This window comes from Stigmatopora nigra, chromosome 12 (assembly GCF_051989575.1).
Source record: "Stigmatopora nigra isolate UIUO_SnigA chromosome 12, RoL_Snig_1.1, whole genome shotgun sequence".
NCBI classification, from domain to species: Eukaryota; Metazoa; Chordata; class Actinopteri; order Syngnathiformes; family Syngnathidae; genus Stigmatopora; species Stigmatopora nigra.
The window spans coordinates 4,109,402-4,133,604 of NC_135519.1; the positions used below are offsets into that span (position 1 = coordinate 4,109,402).

General features: G+C 38.3%; 2 protein-coding genes across 16 annotated transcripts in view; both read right to left on the bottom strand.

Moving 5' to 3' along the window:
• dst (dystonin) overlaps nt 1–24,203 on the bottom strand; it is a 72,669-nt gene that overhangs the window by 41,562 nt on the left and 6,904 nt on the right. For all 15 annotated transcript variants that reach the window (XM_077730189.1, XM_077730185.1, XM_077730197.1 and 12 more), the window contains 32 exons: nt 20,007–20,068; nt 19,111–19,200; nt 17,025–17,102; nt 16,123–16,215; nt 13,667–13,833; nt 13,253–13,365; nt 13,072–13,178; nt 12,889–13,008; nt 12,706–12,801; nt 12,490–12,617; nt 11,228–11,321; nt 10,712–10,866; nt 10,194–10,614; nt 9,981–10,109; nt 9,835–9,912; nt 9,564–9,725; nt 9,364–9,468; nt 9,199–9,294; nt 8,989–9,114; nt 8,748–8,900; nt 8,480–8,634; nt 8,265–8,391; nt 7,992–8,175; nt 7,737–7,894; nt 7,491–7,669; nt 7,278–7,416; nt 6,999–7,192; nt 6,719–6,881; nt 6,549–6,632; nt 6,345–6,452; nt 6,181–6,279; nt 159–305 (listed from right to left, as the gene is read on the bottom strand). In XM_077730189.1, coding sequence (XP_077586315.1) covers nt 159–305; nt 6,181–6,279; nt 6,345–6,452; nt 6,549–6,632; nt 6,719–6,881; nt 6,999–7,192; nt 7,278–7,416; nt 7,491–7,669; nt 7,737–7,894; nt 7,992–8,175; nt 8,265–8,391; nt 8,480–8,634; nt 8,748–8,900; nt 8,989–9,114; nt 9,199–9,294; nt 9,364–9,468; nt 9,564–9,725; nt 9,835–9,912; nt 9,981–10,109; nt 10,194–10,614; nt 10,712–10,866; nt 11,228–11,321; nt 12,490–12,617; nt 12,706–12,801; nt 12,889–13,008; nt 13,072–13,178; nt 13,253–13,365; nt 13,667–13,833; nt 16,123–16,215; nt 17,025–17,102; nt 19,111–19,200; nt 20,007–20,068 — 4,310 coding nt within the window. The remainder of the gene's footprint in view (nt 1–158; nt 306–6,180; nt 6,280–6,344; nt 6,453–6,548; nt 6,633–6,718; nt 6,882–6,998; nt 7,193–7,277; nt 7,417–7,490; nt 7,670–7,736; nt 7,895–7,991; nt 8,176–8,264; nt 8,392–8,479; nt 8,635–8,747; nt 8,901–8,988; nt 9,115–9,198; nt 9,295–9,363; nt 9,469–9,563; nt 9,726–9,834; nt 9,913–9,980; nt 10,110–10,193; nt 10,615–10,711; nt 10,867–11,227; nt 11,322–12,489; nt 12,618–12,705; nt 12,802–12,888; nt 13,009–13,071; nt 13,179–13,252; nt 13,366–13,666; nt 13,834–16,122; nt 16,216–17,024; nt 17,103–19,110; nt 19,201–20,006; nt 20,069–24,203) is intronic.
• LOC144205559 (uncharacterized) lies at nt 252–5,686 on the bottom strand. The gene is made up of 2 exons (XM_077729990.1): nt 2,894–5,686; nt 252–2,793 (listed from the first exon to the last, which is right to left on the bottom strand). Exons 1-2 carry the CDS (start codon nt 5,684–5,686, stop codon nt 748–750), a joined length of 4,839 nt encoding a protein of 1,612 aa, XP_077586116.1. The 3' UTR covers nt 252–747.

Below are 24,203 nucleotides of genomic sequence, written 5' to 3' on the forward strand. Positions count from 1 at the left end.
AATTGGGCACTTGATATAATTAACAAAATAATCATTTATAAGTAAAGCAGAAAGTATTTGTTTTTATTAAAAGTCAAAAGAAATAGAAAATGTCTCAAACCCTCCTTTTTTAATCGAGTAAAATAAAGCAAAAAAAAACTAATACATGTTATTATTACCTGAGAGTTATTTGAAGAATCTGTGTTGTCATTACTATCTCGCAAAGCTTTTCCCTCATTGCTTACATTCCTTTTTACATTAGACATCCAACCTAAGAGTTTGCTAACTTTATCACCATGTTCTCTTTTCTCTTCATCCACCGATCTCTGGAATCAGAACAGGTTGTGGCATGAGAATGGGAGTCATTTCAAGAGCAAAAACGTGACATCCCATCTAAAATATGATCTCTCAAAATATATTACAAAACAAAACTAAATATTGCCCAGTGGGAAGATAAAAATACATGAAATAGTAGAAGAGTCTAGACATGCATTTTCGTGTTTCAGCCAGTACAAAAAAAAAACCGATTTAACATGCAGATAATTCTTGCTGAACTGCGATGTAATTCATGAACAACAACACAGCAGATCTCAAATAAAGAACAAGGTCTTTTTAACAGAATTCTAATTAACAGAAATTGTAACTATGGCCACAACATTGCAGGAAAGTAAAAATAATGGGAAATCCAAAATATTCCACTGATTATACATCAAGATGAAAAAAAAGCCCATTTCTAATAACCCGAATCTGCGACAAAACATGCCCGTTTTATTTCAACTTTCTGTAATGAAAGCTTGATAATGCTCCAAAATCATGAGCTTTGGCAGCCTCCAGTAATCGTAGACCAGTGTGGCAATCATAAACACTTCTTTCAAGCGCTTCATTGAAAGTGATTCGTCTCTTGGCCTTTGGACAAGTGAGGCTTTTGGTGTGGGACTTAACATCTTTGATGGCCGATACTGTGGTTTTATCAACAAGGCCCTTCTGAATACCTTCCTCTGGTGAGATTCTGTCACCAGTCTCGGGGTTTATCACGCCTCCTGTAAGAAGCTGGAACTCTATACATCGAGTACCGACATCCTTGGGTAAGAGGTTTTCCTGGACTGCCTGAGTGATGGACACGACCTTCCCAGTCTTGGGGTGAGTAAAGCCGTTGAATGACTGCTCAAAGAGCTGAAGCTGCTGAGCCAATTTCTCGTTCAAAAGACCTTTACTGATTGCATCACTGATGGTAAGTTTCTCTCCAGAAAAGGGGTCACAAATGCCGCCGGTGCAAGCCTGGGCTTCGAGCAATCTCAAAGCAGTCATCCCATCAGTAAGGCCCTGTTGTAAACCCTGAAGAACAGAGAGCCTCTTCTTTTGGTTGAGGTCCCAAAGACCAGCAATGGGGCTGTGGACATCCTCTACAACAACCATCCTTGAAAATATCAGGTCGGCAATCTCGTAGATGCTAAGAAGGCCACTCTTATACCGTTCAAATTCAGATGCTTCGAGAAACCTTTGACTAAGAGCAGACTCTAAACAAAGCGTTCTTCCGTTTTTGACATCAGAAATGACGAGAGGCGAACTCTTCCCAGCATCATCTGAAGGCACCTCTTGCCATTCACTTTCCTGCTGTGACAGAAACATATATATCTGCTGAACAATCTGTTTCTTCTTGAATGCTTCATGTGCAGACATCTCAGTGCCACGGTTGCTACTGACAACAGAAACCCGATGAGAACTTGAAGGAGAACTGTGTGTAAGGTGGCGGTCCCCAAGCGGAAGGAGAAGGACATCGCCATCAATGTCGTAGAGACACGTCTTAAGTATTTCAGCGTAGTATGCTTTCTGTCCAGTATCAGGGTTGTGAAAACCTTTAGGATTACGAACAGGATCATGAAGAAATTGGAGTGTGTCCTTGTTTAAAAAGCCATGATCAATAGCAACGCTAGCCGGCATTCTGAAACCACCCTCTGGGTTAATCACACCACCAGTTGCGATCTGTACTTCAAGGAACTTCTTGCCTTTGTATCGCTCAAGAATACCAGCTTCCATTGCCTGAAACACAGACAACGTCTTGCCAATGTGGCTATAACCACTAAAAGCATTCTCGGCCAACATTAGTTTATCTTGCAAGGTGGATTCTAAAATTCCTTTCTCAAGAGCCTCATTTAGGGTGTATATTTGGCCTGTTCTCAGATCAGTGAGGCTTCCTATTGCTACTTGAGCTTGCAGAAACTCTATTGCGTGTACCTTTGCCAAGAAACCCTTCTGGGCTGCCTCTAAGAAGGAAATCTTCTTCTTACTTGACTCTACATAAACCCCAGCGATAACGGGTGGTTTGCCAACATAGGGTGCGATTGATGCTTGCACCTTATCTATTGTAGTAATACCATTCTCTAATTTATGGAAAATATCTTCATCCAAGAGCTTGTACTTGATAAGGTGTTGGACAACTGGGCTTTCTTTGAGATCTTCGAGACTCAATGTAGTAGTGTTCCATAGGATGAGGCTTTTCCGACTTTCTGGAAGACTTTTTGTAAATGTAACACTTGCTTCTGGAGTTTCTTGGAGTTCGTAAGTTGTTGTTGTCGTAAAGATGCTGTGTTTTTGTCCCTGGTATTCTGAGGGTTCACACAGGGCCATGTATCCTTGCGTATTTTGGGCCAGATTCTTATTTGAATAAATCTGAGACGTTCCTGTCGTAGATGTGTTATGTGGTAGAGTGATATTTTGAGAAATTGGGCGTGCCACAGTTGTCTGACTAGAATTGATATTCATATTGTCAGGATTGAATGGTTTAAGAATGTCTTTGTTCTGTAATTTCTTCATCTGTGGATTGGAAATTAGAATACCTTTTGGTTAGAGAAAACTATGAAAGTACAACAGATTTATATCAGTGTATGTGTGAAATAGAGACTTCATCTCATACCTCTAAGGAGCTTTTCATTTGGAGAATCTCCAGTTCCTTGAGTTGAGTGTCCAATTTCTGCATGACTGTATTGTCTGTCTTTAGGACAGCAGCATCTGAGTCTTTTACATATTGGTGACTGCCTTTGGGACCTTCCAGTTTCCTAAAGTTCTGGCTTTCCTTCTTCTCTTTCAAGTCTAACTGGATTTGTCCCGGTTGAGAGTTTGCTTCCTTTGCTGTCACTTTCCAACTGCCATCTTTGGAAAACCGTGGTGAACTCTCCTTACTTTCTATAGCATTTACCTTTGAGTATATGTTTAGTGTTTCTTCCTGAGGTTGAGCAATTTGCCATTTTATCTCTAGTAAATCTTGTTCATGTGCAATTCTTTCTTGCTCCTTTTTGTCTATTCTGACATCAACTTGCTCCTTAGACTCTGATATGTTTTGCGAAGCAGATTTCAATACTTGAACCTCTCCTTTCAGATACTCTGTGAGCAACACCTCCATTTCAGTTTTCTTCACTGACTGTTTGGACATAACTTTCTTTTCCATTTCATCCTGCACTAACATCAGATGCCTTTCGTAGCCCTGCTTCTGAAGATCCAGTTTAGTTTTTAGTTCATCAAGCATTCGCTTGCATTTTGCGACCTGTTCCTCCATCAATTGTGAGCGCAATCTAAGGAGGGAATTCTCTTTTTGCAATCTATCATCTTCTACTTGGTTACACCTTATCTTTTCCTTTAGCAAGATGATATCAGATGCCAATGAGACACTTTTCTCTAAAGCATCTGTTTTCTCTCTCTGGAGGACTACATTTTCGTGATGGAGATTTAATTTGGATTGGTCCGAATTAGACAATTCATCTCCTAATGGCGTTTTATTTTTCGTCAAATCACATTCAAGCTGCGCTATAATAAATTCTTTGTTTTTCCTGTCTTTGCTCTCTTTTTCAAATTCTTCCTTTACTTTGCGAAAAGCAGAGCTCAACTCTGAAACTTTAACGTTCAAGAGTTCTACATTTTTCTCTGCAGATTTTTTCTCCATTTGGAGAACAAGAATCTCTTGCTTTAAATTCCCTGTCATTTTGTCCGAGTTCCTTGCTACTCCTTTGACTTCGTGCTCATACTTAAAAAGCTCGTCTTCTAATGCTTTCACTTTAGTGAGATGTTTATTAATCACAGTAGATCCTTTCTGAATTTCATCATTTTTGTTTTTCAATATTGTGTTCAAATCATCAATTTCAGCATTTTTCATGCGGACATTATGCTCTGCTATTTCGTTCTTGGCTAATGCCGATTTCAGGTCTGATTTCACTGTTGCAATTTCTCTTTCGAGGTTAATAACATTGGAGTTAAACGTAGAATTTTGTTCATGTGAAGACAGCGATTTGTTATAGAGCTCTCCCTCGATAATTCTGATCTGCGATTTGGCTGCTTCGACCTGAGACTTTAGAATTTCAATTTGCTGATCTTTTCGGTCTATTTCCATCAAAACCTGATCATGCTTATCCCTTGTACTCTTCAAAGTATTTTCCAAGTCAGCATTTACTTGCTTTGTCTCATCTGCTTTCTTCTGCAACTGTGAAGCTACAAATTCACAATTTTGAATCCCTGCCTCTAGACTTTTACATTTGAACAGACACTCCTGCTCTGATCTCTTCATTACTGCAACTTCCTCCTTCGCCTCTTGAAGTTCAACTATAGAGCGCTGAATTTCACTCTTCATAGACTTAACCTTCTGTTCAAAATAAGTTTTCTCTTTTTCCACCGCTCTAGTATGAAGCTGAAGAGCTCTCAGATCACTCTCTGATGACGTGGACAGTCTTTTAAATTCAGCACATTTAAGATGAAGCTGATTTATTAACATTTGCTTAGAGTTTAGTTCTTCATCAAGACTACTGATCTTTTGAAGGTTTTCCTGATCCACAGATCCCCGCCTATGAATTTCTCCTTGAGTAATTTTAAGATGCTCTTTTAGCCCGTCCACTTCTGTATTTTGGAAAAACACATCTTGTTCTAGTGAGGACTTTACCCTATGGAGAGATTTGACTTCATCTTGTAATTCAGAGATGGTTCTCTGCATGGCGAGTGTCTCCCCTTGGAGATCATCTGATTTTTTTCTTAGACTAAACCTTTCCGCTTCCATATCCAACTGAAGCTTCTTGAGTCGGTTATCCCTATCATCTAACATCTTTTTATAACTTTGAGCTTTTTCCTCAGATATTTCTGCCCGTTTCTGAACCAAGTTTAACTCGTCATACTTCTGCTGTAAATCCTCTTTAACTTTCTGATATTCTTTAACTATATTTGAGTGGGACTCACTTGAATTACCGTCTACTGTTAACTGCATGTGAGGTTGGACTTGACTTTGAACACTTTCCTTTTCCATTTCCTCAACTATTTTCTTTCTCTGTGATTTGGGACTCTGATTCCAAAGATCTTGGTTTTTATTGACAAGGTCATCCAATTTCCTCTGTGCCATGGCCCACTTGGCCTCTGCCTGCTCGATTAATAGTTTAGAATGACTTAGTTCCTGCTCACGAGCAGTTTTATCAGCCATTACTAGCTCCAGTTTGGCCTGACACTGGCGAACCTCGTATTCAAGGTGCGATTTGTGAGATGTTAGATTGTCATTTATCCTCTGCTGTGATTGTACTTCTCCCTCCAACCTTTGCAATTGTGCTTCTCTCTCAACCAGCAAGGCCTTTTGTTCACCCACCAGCAGATTAAGTTGGCTAAATTTGATATCCCCTGCAGCTTTTTGGAGCTCCATACTTTCTGTCCTTTTTGCAATCTCTGCCTTCTCAAAAGCCATTTTGTTCTATAACGCAAAGAATTTTGTTATCCATTGAATCATCTATAATAAACATTGCCTTTCCTCACCCATAACTAATTTCCCTTTCACCAGAGCATCAATGCAAACAAGAACCAGGAATGGAACACATGCATCAAGATTGTTGCAACTTACAGAATTCTCAAAAGACTTTTTACTCTCCTAGAAAACCAATAGCAAAAGATCTTAAAATGCCAGCTATTTCCAACAGTTCAAGTCATCAGTATGAGCCCAATGCATTTACATGTTACTAATGCATAGTAACATGAGACTTCTTATAAGCCAACAATAAAACAAAACCTCAAAGCCCTAAAGCAGGGAAAAAATAGCAAGAGTGCCTTGAACATTGAGACCTAAAAGAGCATGCAGCTACATATAGGAATGACTCCAAATCATTCCTATTGGTATAAAAATGTTCTGCAGCAACATAAGAGTGTGAAAATAAAAAAAAGGAGGTTTGAATTTGACAGGCTTACCTCCTCATCTTCTGTTCTCTTCAGGGTTTCACTCGCGAACTTCACATACTGAGTCATGAGGGTCACAAGGGCCGTATAGCGGGTTCGAAGATCCATGAACTAGTAAAAAATACCGGATTTTTTACGTGAAAAAAATATACCATTATGAACTTGAAATTCATTACCTCCTGCTGGATGGCATCAGATGAGCTGTGCATTTTGCGTTTCTTGAGGGGAGATTTGTGCTGGGAATCGACCAAGGCTCTGAAGGTCATCAACTGGAGCTCATAATCCTAAAATCACATTTCACCCTTATTTTTTTCTGTCATACTAAATATAGTGCAGTCTAGTGGACATTTTAAACCAAGAGTTTCCATTTAATGAATGACCTTAATAGCAGATGAGCACTGTTCTGAGTACTTCTGACATTCATCAATCTGATTCTGCTTTTCTTCAATTTCAGCAACAAGCACCTGAAAAAAAGCATATAATATATTTACATGCACTTTGTAAAGTCCGTTTATCATTAAAAAAAAAAAAAAAAGTCTTATTGCCCGACCTTCTGTTTGTTCAACAGTTCTGTGAGGGCCTTTCCATCTTCTGGTTTATTTTCTTGGGCCTTCATCTGTTCCAGCTGAACTTCCCGAACCCATTCGTCAAGAACACTGTAGGCGTCTTTGTAAAGCTTGAGAGATTGGCTATTACCATCGAGGTCCCTCAGCCTAAAATAGAAATCAATGTCCAAACCATTCATGCAGGGGTCTCAAACCAAATCCACAAAGCGTCAAAAGGGTGCTTTATTTCACTAAATCCGTACTTTCAAAACGAACCACTCTTACCTGCAATCAATTTGTGAATGAACATTCCTCCATCTCTCACTCAGTTGATCAACTTTCTCCCTATGCCAATCTAGGTCAAAATCCCGCTCGTTATGGGCCTTAAACATGCGATCGCTGATGAGTCTTGCTTTCTGCAATTCATCCTCCATGTTGTGGAATACCTCCTGCTTTTCATCAATCTCTGTCCGCCATTCCTACAATCAGGTCATATGTTATTCATGCATTTTGTGAACTAATCATCCAGCCAAAATCAATAAAAATTTAAATAAAGCTAATTACCTTGAGGAGGGTGATGACTGTTTCAATAGACTGAAGGTCAGAGTTTACAATATCCTCCTCATAGAGTTTGGATTCATAGGCCTTCACTAATGCCTCTGCACTCTGACTATGCTTCACTACCAAATTCAGGGTCTTCAGTCTGTTAAACATTACAAAGATGGTATAAAAATGTCTGAACAAGTGAACAACTTTAAAGAATAAATTCACACGTACTTGTCCATATAAATAGAAGACATAGATTGCACTTGGCTCATGCTCTGAACCACAATGGCCAGCTCGGAAGAAAGAGTCGGTGCTGAAGACAAGCCGGGAGCTTGAGTAAGGAACAGCTCACACTTGTCTTTCATTGTATCCAAGTCCTCTTTGAATTTATCCAGTTCTGCCATTTTCTTCTATGGAGGGCAAAAAACAAGATTTAAAAAATAAATTAAAAAATCTTAAATCAAAAAACAAACAAACCTCTTGGTCAGTAATGCGTTGCAGACTCTGGTAAACATCATCTCTATCCAGAGGTGTACGGATTTGCCTGATAAGGTGTTCTTCGTGGCCTTCCAGATGCATGCGGAAGTTGCGTATTTCGGAGATATAACGATTGTACAAGGACTCGTCGTGTTCCTCTGTTAAAAACACAAAAAAATCCATCAAAAATGATTTGCCATAAAAAGAGAATAGGTTTGAAATGGTAAAATTCCTTTCTGTTCACCAGATACTTGCCTCTTTCTGCAGATTTGAGAAGTTCTTGGTAGTATTCATTACAGCCAGTGACATCTCTCTCTAACTGAGCACAGTCTGCCACAGTGAACACTTCAGACTCTTTAGAGTCTTCTAGGAACTCATCAAAATGGGACTGAAGGTTGCTTAAAACTTGTTGGTGCTCGCCTGGTAGCTTTGTTTTGAACTGCACCAGATTGGAAAAGAAAAAAAAAACATTTTAACATCATTTCATAGGCAATTGTAAGAGATGCTAGTGAACTCTGAAGAACTTACAGATGCTACATTCCAGTGGCGGATGTTGCGTATATCATCCATGAGGCAATGCCAAGACACCACACTTTTCATGTTGATATGGGAGTGATGCCATAGTGAAAGGACATTTTGGTATAATTGCTCAGTTCTGTAGGAGAAGAGTAAATTAAATGAACACATTATTGAACTATGTAATGTATGCAGTCACCAAATAAGGGTTGGAGGAAAGATCTTACTTTGAAGCTATATCTACAGCATCTTTGTTGGGTGGGGGTACAGTAAAACAGACAGAAGGCACCATGGCCTCATTGCCCGCAGGGTTGATGACTTTCCACTTGGCCCGATGAGTGTTGTTGGCCAGCACGCACTCGTCGTCTTTGTAAATGGTTATCTGAAGACAGAAAGTTGTTAGTAACTAAGCTTGTACTCATGCCAGTGAATTAACAACATCACTAATCTGAATTGTTCTTATCTTTTGCTATTGAATCCCATAGACCATTCTACCTCAATTTGTCGATAATCACAGATAGCTTTGACAGGGATGGAAGATCTCCGAGGGCTATCAGGGTTCCTAGGCTTGAGCTGCACGATATTCTTAGCCCGACCCATCAGCCCAGCGACAGTGTTGCGGTATTGAAGAAGCTGCTCTTTCTCCTCCTAAAGAAATACAACCCCCAAGCATTTAATCACCTTCAGAATTAATGAAAAAATACCTTTAGCTTGATGCATGCTTGTGCAAGTTTACCATGGATTCCTGAAGGAGATCCTCTAGTCTGTGCAAGCTGCTTGTTCGGTCACACCTATACTTTCTCTGAATGGCCTCTTGCAAGTTTCGAAGGAAATCCAGGGATTCTTTGGCATCGCTGAAGAACTAAACACAGAGCATATGTAAATAAAAGATGTGAGTGGGTGCTCACACAAAGTTATCTTCATGATTTCAAGTGGGAGGACATACTTCAAAATAAACAGCGTTTTCTTTGAGATGTTGCTCCACACACGAGCACAACTGCAAGATCCAATTCCACTGCGTCTGCATGGCAGCTCTGTACGCCTGCAAAATACAAAACCAGAGTAAATATTGGCATAAATGGTGGCAAAAAAACTACAGTCTACTACTTACTTCAATTGTTAACTTGGCTGGGTGGCTCCTAAAAAGAAGTCGTTCTGCAAAATCCTGCACAGACTTGATTACGCCTTCTTTTTCATCCAGTTCTTTCATCAAATCCTATTTGGATACATCAAAAGAATAGAAAGAATAAGAAGGTTGTTACTGCTTCCTGTAGTTACAAGGATTAATCAGTAAGAATGAGTCAAACTCACAGCATGATAGTCTCTTTTCTTGGATACATTGCTATTGCGGTCGCTCCAGTCAAAGGCGACTTCCTCTTCTTCCTTCTCGTTAAGCCAGATGAGCTCACGTGTTGCCTGCGATACAAAGTCGTGCAGGCTCTCCAGGTGGTTTTGTCGGTCCTTTGAAGAAGTCTAACAAGCACAAATTAACAATTTGAAAAGAAGCCTGGAAGCCATGGACTTGGAATAAATCATGCGCAAAGAGGCAGATAATGAATTTTAAAATGAAAACGTAACTTACCAATAGTTTTTCATACTGCTTCTCTAAACTGCTTAATTGTTCTGAGTAGGTTAGCTTCAAAGGTAGATTCATCTGAATCTGGAGAGAATAAAAACCATGATTATGAAGAGATAAAACATGTTATTTCATTAAGAAGGACTGCTCACCTCGCTTAATTTTGCCTCTTTCAGACTCATTTCGAATTCTTCAATGGCTCTGTGTACTGATTTGTGATTTTCTAAATGAGTTGCAACACTTGGCATGTCAGATCCCCACTCTGCACGGTCTAACTGCAACTAAACAAAAAAAATACAGGTTTCACTATATACAGCTTTCAATAGGACACATGGTGAACTCAATGCTAATTCTCCATTGTTCACCTGCATATCTGCCACCCATTTCAAAAGGTCCTGAACATATTTCATGTTGACCTCTCCTTCCGTCAAACTGGGGTCAGCCAATAAAGACTTCATTAAGGGCTTAGGAATGTGCATTTGTGTCATATGCCTAAGGCTGTCTGGCTCCATGATACCAGCACTGCTCATGTAGCTTTGCTCAGAAACAGACTCCATCCCAGGAGTTAAAGATGATGTAAGGCTTGAGCTGAATGTAGAGGAATCGAACCCTCCCTGGGTGAGACCAGGAGGAAAGGCGGGATTCTGGGAGAAGCCAGAATCCAGACTTTGTGTAATGCCCGAGATCATCATTTTGGTCTGCTCGGTTGTTAGGGTGCGGCCTTTGCTGTACAAGTTGCCACACTCTGCTCTCAAAAATAGAAGATCGTCTCGCAGGTTTGAAACCCTGGTTGGAAACAATTTGTGATGTCGTGATTTGTACAGGATTTTCAACCCATGGTGATTATGCAGTAAAAGGAGTAATTTTTTTTTGTTTGTTTTACCTTCGAACTAGTTGATCTGTGAATGGAAATTTTCCATCAAGGAGTACTTGGATGTCCACTACTTGTTGTCTTAGTATGTTCTCACATTCCAATAGATAGCCAGCAATTTCAGCTTCGTTTAGGAATTGGATGCCAGATTCCAGACGTTTAACATCCTGACAAAAAAAAGTACAAATGCAATTTGTGATGTTATAAACAAACATGGATTATTGGTCAATGGCTAAATTAATTTAGTGCAGATCTATTTTAAATACTATCCTTATCTTGCAGGATTATACCCGCGAAATTCCCTCCAATTCAACAAAGATGACACTGTGACATTTGAATTATAATGCTACTATCTCCCACTCAAGATTTCAATTAAGATTGTATCCTTAGTGTATAGGAATTAATTCTTGAGTAATAGCATTTGATTATTTTGGGGTATTTTCCAACTTTTAAGACTTGTATAGTTTAAAATAATGTTTTGTAGCTTGTGATTTTAAACTAAAAAAGATTAAAAATTGAAAAACATACTGATTTGAGGGAATTTCTTGCCAGAGCCAACTTGTCTTCACCGTGAACACAGTCTCGCTGGACCCTGTTGGCGATCTGCTGCAGCGTCTCGAGCCTGAAAAAGCAAAGCATTTTTTTTTTTTTAGAGCAAAACAAAAGTTACCAAAGAGGCACTCCATCAAAACTGTTCAGGTGAACCCACCTGGATCCATAGGCAATATTGTTATTAAGAAAAGAACTGTGAAGTAGCAACGGTTCTGATCTAGTTCGAGGAAAAACATTATCACTAGAACCATAACTGGCGTAACTACTATTGCTAGTAGATGAAACCCCGCTCAAGTATGCCATTTTATCTATCTAATTTTTCCTAATAGTTCCTCATGACCTTCTATTTGGATCTTAACATCTAAGCGTTGTCAAACAAATGGAAAGGATGCCAACCTTCTAATATTTATAGTATCAGAGTGGGGAGGGGGGCATGAGGGCCATCCCACTTTGAAATAATATTTTATCCTCAGGGAAAGCAATATAAGATAGCAGGTTGAGACAGCGTTCCTTCATGAAAGCATTTGAAGGGTTGTAATTGCCGTCTATGGCACACCCTCTCTTTAGTTTTGCTAATACGGAGTGTTTGGATACTTCAATTTGTACAAACAAGTGTCAAAAGAACCCTAAAAATATGGTTCCGCCTAAAACCCGCAGGCACAGAGAAAAACAAACATTGTAAGAAAAAATAACATATCTGCTTCAACAATCGTAAAATAATAAGTAAAAGTTAGTCATATTGCTTATTTTAGGTGTTGTTTTAGAAAGTATGCATTAATGCTGAAAGACTTAGCTGACAATTACATGATATCAGGGAATATTAATGTAATAATTAATAATAGAATAAGGTCTTATATAAGACAGTTCAATTCAAAATATTTAGACCACATACTCATGCATTTCAATAGAATTGCACTGTATGATGCTGATTTAAATGTTCTTAATATCTTAATATGGAGTTGTTTTATTACATTACATAGTGTATATACCATTTAAAAGAATTAATCATTTGAGATGACAGAATCTTGTAACCGATGATATGTATCGTAATTGTGTTAATACATCTATGTTAAACTTGAAGATAAAAGAACATAATTTGCACTTGACAATGAAGAAAATCTATCAACAACTACTATTACACTGTGTAAAAACATAAATACTAAGTGTGTGGGTGGTTGGTTGCCAGGCTGTAATCCCAGACTGAACACTTAATAAAAAATAATGAATGTGTCACATACCGTTCTACCTCAGGCCTCAGGCTCTTTTCTCTTTCCAACATGGCAACAATTAATTTTCCCCACTCCTTTTCAACATCATTTGGATGATGACCTGGTGGTAAATGTATGCGCCCAAACTCGATCCATACCTGTGGAATTCCACAAGTCAAAATTTGACAACATTGATATATGTTTAACATGTGCAAGCATTTGTTTTTTTTTTAGGAATTTGCCTACCTCGAGCATTTTATAGAAATGTTTTATTTTCGTCTTGTCGTTTTCTTTTAGTGGAATTTCATGTTCTTTAAATTGCAGGTATTGCGTGTAAAGTGCCTGCAGAGAAAGTGAGAATGAACTGTAAGTTGGCTAAGAACCAAATGGAAGATAAATTAGACTTTACACATCATTCCATTTCAGTACCTTAAGTTCAGCAGGATTGTTGGGGAATGATCTCTCGTTCATTACAGCTACATTATGCTTGATCCACTGACTGAGGTATTTGATCATGTTCTGGTACTCCACCCATTTGATGTCAATATCCTGTTAAAAAGCATAAGATTATTAATGCATCTGCATATGGGCCAATCGATAACATCAACTTACATTGGGACTAATTCCTTCTCCGCTCTCGGGTACTCTAGGGAAAGCATCATACAGCGTTGAAACGTACGTTATAACGGACTTTTCATCAGGAGATTGTACATCAACGTCTGTGGAGCAAGAAAAGAAAAGATTTAGGCACAATAGGTTATCAAATATGGATGAAAATGTGTGGAAATTGCACCTTCTGGGTCGAGTAGTCGGGCCACCCCGAGTTGCTCAGCCAAACCGAACGCGTTCTCTAAATTAGATCGGTTAGTCTGTGTGGAGACCCGGCTCATGTCAACCATGTCGGGTCTGAAAAGACACAATTTAGACTTTTAAGGAAGGATCAGAAACAAAAATCAACTATTTTAAGCCTCTAAAATATATAATTAGACATGATTATTAAGTAACTAGATGGAGGAAAAAAAAGGTTCATTCCTTTAAAGAAAGGGCCCATTTAGTCATTTTCTAAAATTGCAAGCTGTACCAAAGACATCTTTTTTCTAGGAGGATTGCATCATTTTTTACATCAGTCTTGGGTGTGGCCACATGTTTTTGTCAGTTTCTTCTAAATTACTGCTAAGTCTCACAGGCTCATAACATTTCAACATACCTGTATTTATGAATAATGGCATTGAAAAGCCTTCCATCCCTCCAGGATGTTGTAAAATTGTCACATCTAACCCCGACATAGCCCTCAGTAATCTGCTTGGACCAGAGCAGCAACCTCTCTTTGGCTGTCATGTCCTGGGACTCGCCTGTGACGTGGATCTCTGAGATCTGTTCAGTGAGAAAACACCATGCAACTGATTCCATGAAATGCATGAATACATATTACTATTCAGTTACAATGGAAATGTTTCCCTAATGTGACACTTAGAAGCTATACGTACGAGAAGAAAAAAACACAAAACAAAACAGCTATGGCAGATAAGGTTATGCAAGTTAGCCAAAAAAATGATCATTTATCACAGCTCTATGTTACATACAACATGCATACTGTTAAGTGGACACTTGGAGTTGATATGTAAAAAAAAAATACATTTTTAATTTTTTCAGAAGCTGCCTGACATGTGGAACACAATACCGTTATCATTTGAAATAAACACGTTTCTTTATTTTCTTGCAACCAAAAGCAATTTAGTCTAAAATCAACAGTGATTATAAAAGCACATTTTATAAAATAATTTAAGCAGAAAGGGGAAACCTGCATTTAAAAAAAGCCCATAAGAACATCTATTTACCTCTTTTTGGCTGAAAATACATTTAGTATATTCAATGTGACCAGAGCAGGTCCTCCGCCTGGTTCTTCTGTTTGACTCAAAGTCCCAATTAACATCAGTGAATATTTCCTTACACATATGGCCATCATTGCCTCCCAAAGTATTTAACAAATGCTCCACTGCTCCCAAACTAAAAGTCCTCCTGAGCTGGTGCCTGAGTAACTTCTTCACAGACAGATCATCCTCATCTAAGACACCTCCAAGAGAGCTACGGTGAAAATTCTGATCTTCACTAGATCTTATTATTCCATCATCTGGACAAATTCTTCCAACTGCACAAGTTAAGATCTCACCAAGACGTTCTTTGGAGACATTCAAGGAACCAATTTCTCCACCTAAACCCACCTCACTGGTACAATTGCCCTGAATATCACATTCAGGAAGATCCTTGTCAACAGACACAGAATCAGTCAATTTTTGCCTCTTTTTCTGAAAGTAGCGACGACCTTTGAAAGGCTTCGATCCGAGGCTCAGTGGAGCTTTCTTGGGGTCAACGTAGCATTCCTCCTTAGGGCCCCGTACACAGCCACACGAATTCCCCATGATATTTTAGGTCAGTCCAGAGTTAAACTACCGGTGTGTTGTAATCAAGCAAAAAAATCTGTCCCAATGTAATCCATTCCATTGACAAAAAAAAACTGGCGACTCTCTCTCTCTCTGTGGCTCCCTTTAGATCTTGCTCCACTAGTGTGACAGCGGAATCCATTCCGACCTTTGAAACCCTTTGCCGGCTGTACTAATCCAGCACAAACATCATAAATGCACACGCAGCGTGACCCACGTGTTAGCAGCTCTCAGCTGAGCAAGGGTAAAAACTCCTGCATGGACCAGTTTAGGGGCTGGTCGGTTCACTCTTATTGACGCAGTAAGCAAAAGGGAAATTGCAAATCCATGCCAGGTTTCCCTACAATTTGTATGGGAAATGAGGTCACGGTAGCCCAGGGAGAAAGTTTGGCTCAGCAAATCAGTCTGCCGTGACCCAGACAGTCACAGGCGGCTGTCAAAGAGTCCACGTTGACATGAGCGGCACTGGCAAATCCAACAGAGCTTTGTCTTTGTGCTTTAATCAAGACACATACAATGGCACGGTCGGAGGCAGCTTTCACTCCCTGTGGTTAAAATAACCTCGAACGTGAAAAGCATGCCAAACGCCACAACCAGGAAGTGATTTTCCATATGAAAGCATTACATCATAATGTCACAACTGGTAAAAGCGTAGAGATGTACACAAATAAAACAAAATATGACTAAACTGGGGACTACAAGGTGGACATAGTGCAACCATATAGCAACTACACTATAAATAGCACAGCTTAAAATATCTGTCCACTGAAAACCAGCACGGTTCAACAATACTCGTTTTATATTAAATCCCATCTCGGGGGAATTATTCACCAAAGGGATGCATGCAGAATAATTGAGCCCCTAAAAAGTTCCATGGATATTTTTAAATATGATTTTATAATAAAGTCTAGTCTACAAGTAAACACTCATTCCCTACTCCTGACACACCTGAAAATCAAGAAATAACAGGCCCCTGCTGCAGGGCTTGCGTGAGACTGAATTTTGGCATTATCACCTTCCCGACCTGTTAACGTGCTAAATCCAAGGAAAGTTGTCTACATAATTCTTCCATATTGTCAATCACAGTACTAATATATCTACAGCAGTCCTTTCTTCGAACAGTTAAATATTTTACACACATTTCCTGGGATAAAAATGATGTTTGTCTGAAACTATTTGCACAAAACAATAAACAATGAATTAGCCATTCAATAATACTGACCTGAAAGTGCAGTATTATGGTCCAGATCAATCCCAAGGTTAGTTTGGGATTGCCATCTGTTATGTCATCATTCCTTATATTTACAAGTTTGACCTAGAAATGAAGAAACAAATTAAATCAAGTACAAACTTATATACATGCATGACCCGTTTTGTGTTTTATTTATTTTATTTATTGGGTGTGTCTCAAGGAAACAATTTGACAACAATTTACAATTTGTCCACATGGTGGCACAATTGCTAGTGATGTAAGAAAGCATGCTACTGTACTAAAAGGCATATTGACTTGAACATCAGACAGTAAGCCAAATGTCAATTGAATATCACATTTCTGAAATATGTCTTTATGAATGCCTGTCAAAATTGACATTTAAATGGATTTTATTTTGACAAAACCTTGACTGAATGTGTAAAATAGATGAGGCAATCCAATGTCTCTATTGTACACATCTATGACTCCTTTGTCTGGTACTTCAGCGTCACATGTGGCAACAGCTGAGTTGGCCTGCATTCATATTATCACACCCTGACTGGGAGAGGGGGGAAGGGAGGCCAATCATAGTCCCCAGAAAACCCACTGATGGGATTTGAAACCCCAGTGATGGGATTTGTAGGCAATGTTACTTCAGGGTTTGCAATTACCATTCTCTGGTTTTATTTAAGAAAACACACAAAGCCTCCAGTCCGATATATGCCAACTAGGCCATGCTACGCTATCATCATAAACATTGATGTGCATATGATTTTCAGTTCATATTAATTAATATTAATTTCCCCACACACATTTATAATATTTGCTACTTTGTGAATTTATGGCAATTGTACAAAAATGTACCTTTCCCATTTAAAACTAAAATAAAATACCACTTTTATTAAGATGCTTGTACATTGACTGAGTCTCACCTGCCGTCTCTTTAAATAATCCAGAGCTATTTGCACATTCTGGAGCCTATGGAAACGCATCCTTCCTTTCTCCCGAGGCTGTCGAAAAAGGATAAAAAAGCAATAAGTGGTGTGGTTATGTTCATTATCAATGGAACAAAAAGTTCAATTGAAAGTTTAGTAGCATGTAAGATAAAGGACGTGCTTTCGGGATCTCACTCGGATCTGTGCGATCACACTTTATAATATTTCCCAGCAATTCCACCTATAGGAAACATGCTATGAATGAGCAAAAGGATCTTGCTGCTAGCTTTATTTGTTCAGAAATGCTTTTTGTCTAAGGCACCGTGCAATTTCTTGCACTAATGCTCCCTGACATCCGGGTATCCACCACACAGCAAGAGGAGAATGAAATGGGAAAATGCAATCAAGCTCAGATGCGGCTCTAGAGAAAAAAAACATTGTGCTGCATTCAGACACTAAAACGGCAACAATTGAAATCATTCAGTTTGAGGGAGATGTAAAAAAAGCTGAAATTCCAATAACAGGGGACGAAAAATGTATCATAGAATATGCTTTATGACTTTCCTTATTCCAGATATCTGCTTCAAATGTGAATAGGATTCTAGCCTGGATGAAATAATCAATTTTCATTAAACCCTACTAATACGACTAGGTGAAGACACATCATACAGTGGGATTTATTCTCCACTCGTGCCAAGTGGTCACAGCACACGTTATTATGTCATTTAGTTGGTTATGAGGGCGTGGGAGTGGGCAATCCACACGTACCCCCTTGTCATCATCCCGCAAGTCTCCATGCCGCTCAACTGCACATGCTTCTGTCCCACTCACCAACCGCAATGTCTTCAGTACATCGCGCTCCCTCGGCTTATCAGGCCAAAAGGCAACGCATGGGAAAGGGGAAGGGGATGGGGGGGTAGGAAGACATGGATGGAGACAGACACAGCAGCCAAATCAAAAAAGGAGGTTAGACAATGGACAGAAAAACAACCAAGGAACAGAGGAAACGGACGGATCAAGAGGAAAAAGAGCAAACTAGATAGCTGGAGAATGAAAGTTAGTCACAATGGATGAAACTAATAGGCTAATGTATACATGGGATTACATGCATCAGGATAATTTAGGCCAGAATTGTATTTGTTGCCTTAATACAGTTGCCACAAATCTAAGCAGAATCAAATAAAGTCCGTCTATGTTTGGAATATTTCATCACAAAAGTAACTTCAGTCTCTCTTTAGACATGGTAAATCATAATTTGTTATTTAATGTAGTCATTTTTCGATAAAATCGTCAACCAAAACAACCATAAAATACCAAAACTCTTAAAATATGACATCATATTTTAGCAAAAAATGATTTTTTTTAAATCTAATAAAGTAAAATGCTAATTGTTCGTAGGAAGTATCCCACATAACTTCCAGAATTCTAAAATAACTTAAATTGTCTACTCAATTTTAAAAGCCAGCATTTAAGCAGTTAAAGGCTTGTCTTGCTACAGATAGTGAAAATGCCATTAAGCAACACTCAATGTTATTCCTATTTCATGCTTTCAATTAATTACATTCTCTACAATTAGTGGGTTGAGAAGGTTACTAAGCAACCTTATTAATGATTGCCATTACTTTTTGGCTGCAAAGCATTTGTACATTTCTGTAAGCAAATGAGATATCCCACTTGATAGCCTTCTCCTAATGAATTGTGAGTAACTTTCTAATTACAAGTCCTATTCCTAAGTGACATGAATAAAAATGGGAATTTAAAAGGACTAACTCCCAACAGAAAAATATGGAAAAAAAACCTAGACACATAAAATAAACATCATTTTCAGAAAAGAAAACACCATTGCAGCTGCAAAAATGTACTGCAAAGAAATAGCATTGTAGAAGGATTTTTTCACTATTATTATATGCTGATACACTATCATACCCTGGTTTTTATGCAAAAATATATATCCCAATCAGAGCAGTGAACAAAAAAACTGACTCCAAAAATAGTGGTTGAACAATAAAAGAAAACCGACCGCAATATTCTCAGCTTAAATCAATCAAATAGTATTATTGATATAAAAAAGAATGCCTCTTACCAGTTTATCGCCAGACAGGACCTCCAGCAACGATATCAAGTTATGTCCATCTCGTAAGTCTTCATACAAGTCATTTATATGCTTCCGTACCTCCAAATAAAAAAAGAATAAATTTACACATGTTAAAATAAAGGCTGCAGAACAATAAATACTTTCTCCTAGCTAGGAAATAATATTGTATTTCCTTTTAAACCACTGTGTTTTTTTTTTTTTAAAGATCAACAACAGGTATATTTTGGAGTGTTCCATGATGTTCAAATGATGAACCATTTAAGCACTATCAGCCATCAGTTATACACCGGAGCCACATATTTGACTGCTTCCGGGTCCTTCTCCTTCCAGGAGACATCTTTCTGTCCTCACTGGCCTAAATACCGAACCTCTCCAAACTGGCCTCCTGTTGACCTGTTTTCACACAGGGGCTTTCATCACTGTAATCCCACATACCAGCCACAGTTGTGAGCCAAAATAGAGCTGCACCTTGCACATGTTATTGGGCAGATTCCCAAACATTAGTCAGCAATTCTGTTAAGTAGCATGGCAGTCAGTTCATTTGATTTTATATTCAAATTCTCAACGTCTTATTCTTGTGAGCATCCAATCACAGCCCAAGCAATACATTAATATTTTCCTTTGTTATAAAAAATATGTATTTATTATTTTTGGACCAAGTGGGTAATATGACTGATTCACGTTATTAAATTTTAGGCATGCCAGCACGTGTTTGTCTGCATTAGTGTTTTAAAAAATTCTACACAACACCACACTAAGCAATTCCAAATAAAACTCTTTCACATGTCAGAACCCATCAACTTGCAGTATTCAAGCAAATTCGAAAAAATGATTATAAATGCATTAATAATAATAATAAAGAAAAACAAAAATTGAGTTCTTACCTTCATTAAATGTTGGTTTATCCATTTTGTGAATGTTTTCTTTTGGACTCTGTCTCTTTCGTCTGGGGAAGAGAAAGAAAATCCACAATTATTTTTTTTTTTCACACCCATTATTGTTAGGACATAAACAGACACAGAATCCATTTGATTGGCTACTCCATCCTCTGTTAGACCCTGATTTGTAGTGGTTAAGGCAATTTATATAACTGCAAATAGCCCAATGCAGTGACACAATACTTTGCAGAACGTCCTAGATTTAGATGCAACTATTAAGCCAAATTATTACATTCCTATCACCAGATTAAGCCGTACCTCAACCAAATTTTCACATTCTGCTGCCATCTGTTTCACAGTTGCTGTTGTCCAAAACATGGCATATGGTAGGAGAAACATTTATTCCAATGAAAAGAAAGGAAAAATGACCACATGGTTCTCACCACCCTGGCAACATAATTTCCAGCACTGACTGCATACCAAATTTATGAAATAAAATGTATATATATATATATTTTTTTTTTTTACATTAACATGCTCCTTCCCACTGTCATAGACAACACAATTAAAACAATAAACCACATTATGTAGTTCCACTTGCAGCTCTACACTCCAATAACACTGACTGCCAACTAAAATCCCGCCCAACCAGGATTACTCAACAGTACAAGTAGCAAACTCAAAAGCAACATTATCCTCCAGTAATTAACCCTATCATTCAACATTGTGGATCATCATCCAATTAAAAAAATACATTAAACCAAATATAATTGTATATAAAAGAGCACCCACAGCCACAGTGCAAATAAGCAGTATGGAAAATGACAGACTAAAAAAGCAAGGTTCCCTTTAAAGACAAATACTGACCCATGCAACACATGAGAGTTACCAGGTGAGCCCGCCTTTCCCTCTCGGTTCCAAGCAGGTATTCCATCTTTTCTACTTTATCCAAAGTACCACCAAGGAAATCTTTCTTCTTGTTCCTAGATGCTATGAGCACGAATGACTGAGGCAACAGTTTGGGTCTTTTCTTTCTGCCTTCCTGGCTTCCAAACTCTCTCTCCCAAACGAGTCCTGTCAGGTTTTCCATGACCAAGTATTCTAAGCTGAATTTGAGTGTTTATGCAGCAGCCACTGAAGTAACAAGCGCTTAAAGAATTAAAATTACACAGAATGCTTCTGAAAGAGAAGGGCTTAGAAGACACTGATGGAACAATGCATCTTGATTGGCTCACTTGATAAGTGAGATCTTATCAAATTACATATACCTTGACCAATACATACAGAATTACTTCCATTGTGCAAATGCTAAGACTCCTGCAACTGTTGTAATGAAATAGAAATAACTAACACACAGCCTTAGCAATTTACTGCTCGAAAAAAATTCCATTCAAAGTTTTAAAATTCCCCAAATGTTCCATTCTTATACTACTGTTTAAGTCACATTTTACACACCCTAACAATGCAATTGTTGTGTGTCTGCAAAAAATGGCATACAGAAAATTAAAGATTAATTAACATCGGTAAGGAGAGTAAGTTGTCTTTACTTATACAGATTTGTAGGATTTAAACTTGTAAACAGTACAACACCCAATGTGAATACTGTAAGACACCATATTAAACAACTCCGCCCCCAAATGACTGCAATATTCACACATAAATCCATAATATAGATCGACTAGGGAATCATCCAGGAAACACACCGTCATCCTCTTCTTATGCTCAGACAAATTGAGCAATGAATGACTGGGCTTAATCCAATAAAACACATCAGACCAAGTCATCATCATTATTCCAGTACAAGCCTAACAATCATCACAAACAAGTTTTTAACACAGCAAATGTTCAAGTTAGACCTACACTGTCACATGAATGAGTGTATGTGTTCTGTCCCCATTTACACTGAGTGGCCCCCCGTGTTAATGAGTCCACCAAAGCGGTCAAACATGCAGCCTGGCCGAGACACTTATTTGTAGACCTCAGCAAAGCACATGTGCGTTGCTATAAATAACCATCCCACCCCTGCAAAGACACACAATCAGAATCTTTGCTGAGATTTTCATTTCCATTCATAGAGCCAACATGAGTTTATTGTGGATTTTAATTCAGTCGTAGAGCAAGATAGTGCATTTTTCTCATTCTTGCAGTAACAAAAAAGTCAGCTTTCTCAACTGGGCAAGGCAATGTCACAAATATGTGACAAGAACAGTTAAACAGCTGGAACAGGTTCTCGTTTACCTTTCAAAATAGAACTTAAATAATGTGTTAACAATATTACTAGAAAAATGATGAAAAAAAAATAGGGGCGTGAGGTACTTTATATACGAGTAGGCTTGAGGAAAATAGTGAATCCCAGCTTGCTTGTGAGGCTTTTTCTTTCAAATGGAGTGTTTGTTCCAGAGTGCGGATCCGAGAACAATGTTAACAAATATTTAGCAACCACTGCAGCTGTTACAATGTCAAGTAGAATTAAGAAAAGTCACTTTTTGTACAGTTTTAATGTGCATTTACCAGTGATTCATATTTAAAATATAGGCACGAGCTATTTGTGGATTTTTTACTGAAGATTTTGCCACCATTCTATATAATACTGTCCTTTAGTAGGAGGAAAACTGGTTTGCATAAGAACAGGTACTGGAAAAAAAGTGTGTCACACAAATCCATATTATGGAAAAGAACATCTTGACTATTTCCCATTTTAAATCCTTCATCAAACGGGCTCGCTTCAGATTATTAATTCAAGATCCCAACCCTTAGAGAAATGTAAACAATAGATTTGACTTTGCTGCGAATCCATTTCCGGTTGGCTTTACCAAATAAATGCTAGGTATGTTCGCTCAGTAAAAAAAAAAAGGGTGGAGCTTGCCAGTGCAGAAGGCTGTCTGCATCCCGTGAGTCAGAGCGGAATAGATGATCTCATGTGAGAGAAGCTGAACAGAGCTGTGGAATGGAGTCCGGTCCCACCTCTAGCCTCTTAGTCACCATGACAGCATATAAATACAACACAGGCATGACTACATGACGCTGGGCTGCATTGCTGGTATACTCAACAATCCAAATCAATACAGAGTGAATAACCCATGTGAACGGTGAGGATGGTAATCATCAAGGGTCAGATGATGATCATAATAACAGAAATAGCAATTAAATGTGTTTGAGAAAAATTAGGGGATTTAACAAAATTATTTTATTTCAATTATTATATAGGCATTTATTTTCATAAATTGACATGCAATGGTTGACAAAGGCTGCTATTCATTTCACTTAAAAGGGATGATGGTGCAGTTTTTATATCTCTTGGTTGATGTGTAAAAAAAAAGGCTGTCTTTGAACAGGAATAGTACATACAATGCTACACTAATCAGCATCTTCAAAATAATTTAGGGGGCCGTATGTTGTTTTGTGGGAGCTATAACTCATTAAGTCAATGCTTTGACAGCACAGGGTGTAAATCTGCTGAGTACAAGAGAACACTTTGAAAGTGTGGCTCAAGTCCCTGGTGTTTAAATGTCATTGTTCAGTCAAAAAAAGGAGTGTCAGACAGCTACGACTATCAACTTGACACATGAACAAGTATCTGGAACTTGTATGCTGCTCCCATAAAAACAAAGTCTCTTTTGTGTGATAGCAGTCAATCTCCTAGGAGGGTGGATGACAGAGTGGGTGGGCTGTTTAAAAGTGATGGGTGGGGTGGTCGACATGGAGCAAGAGGGAATGGGGTGGGCAAGGACCAACAAAACTGACAAAAAGGGCAATGCAAATATAAAAATAAATAAATAAACACTCATGTAGTTTTTTAGAGATAAATATTAACATTTAAGTCATAAATATTTGTCCAAAAAAATACTAATAATAAAAATGAGAAAAAAAACTAACATGGGCCTTCAGAAAAGCTCATACATGTTAAAGGTTATTTTAAAATATATCCACAAAGGTTGAATGTCCATCAGTCTTTACCAAACGACATGCTTTAAACCAACCCAGCCAATTGTTATTCACAAGCATGTCCCTCGGAAATGCTCTCATTATGTCCTTCCACAAGTGTGTAGGCTATTGTAAACCCACCACTGAATTTCTGTGTGACCCAGAGTAGATAAGTGTATGATTACCTCTAATACCTAATTAGTGCGGTATTTTTGCACGAGAGGGCAAACAAATACAGTACAAGGAGTACTGCTAAATCTAGTTTCAGTTTCACCATAA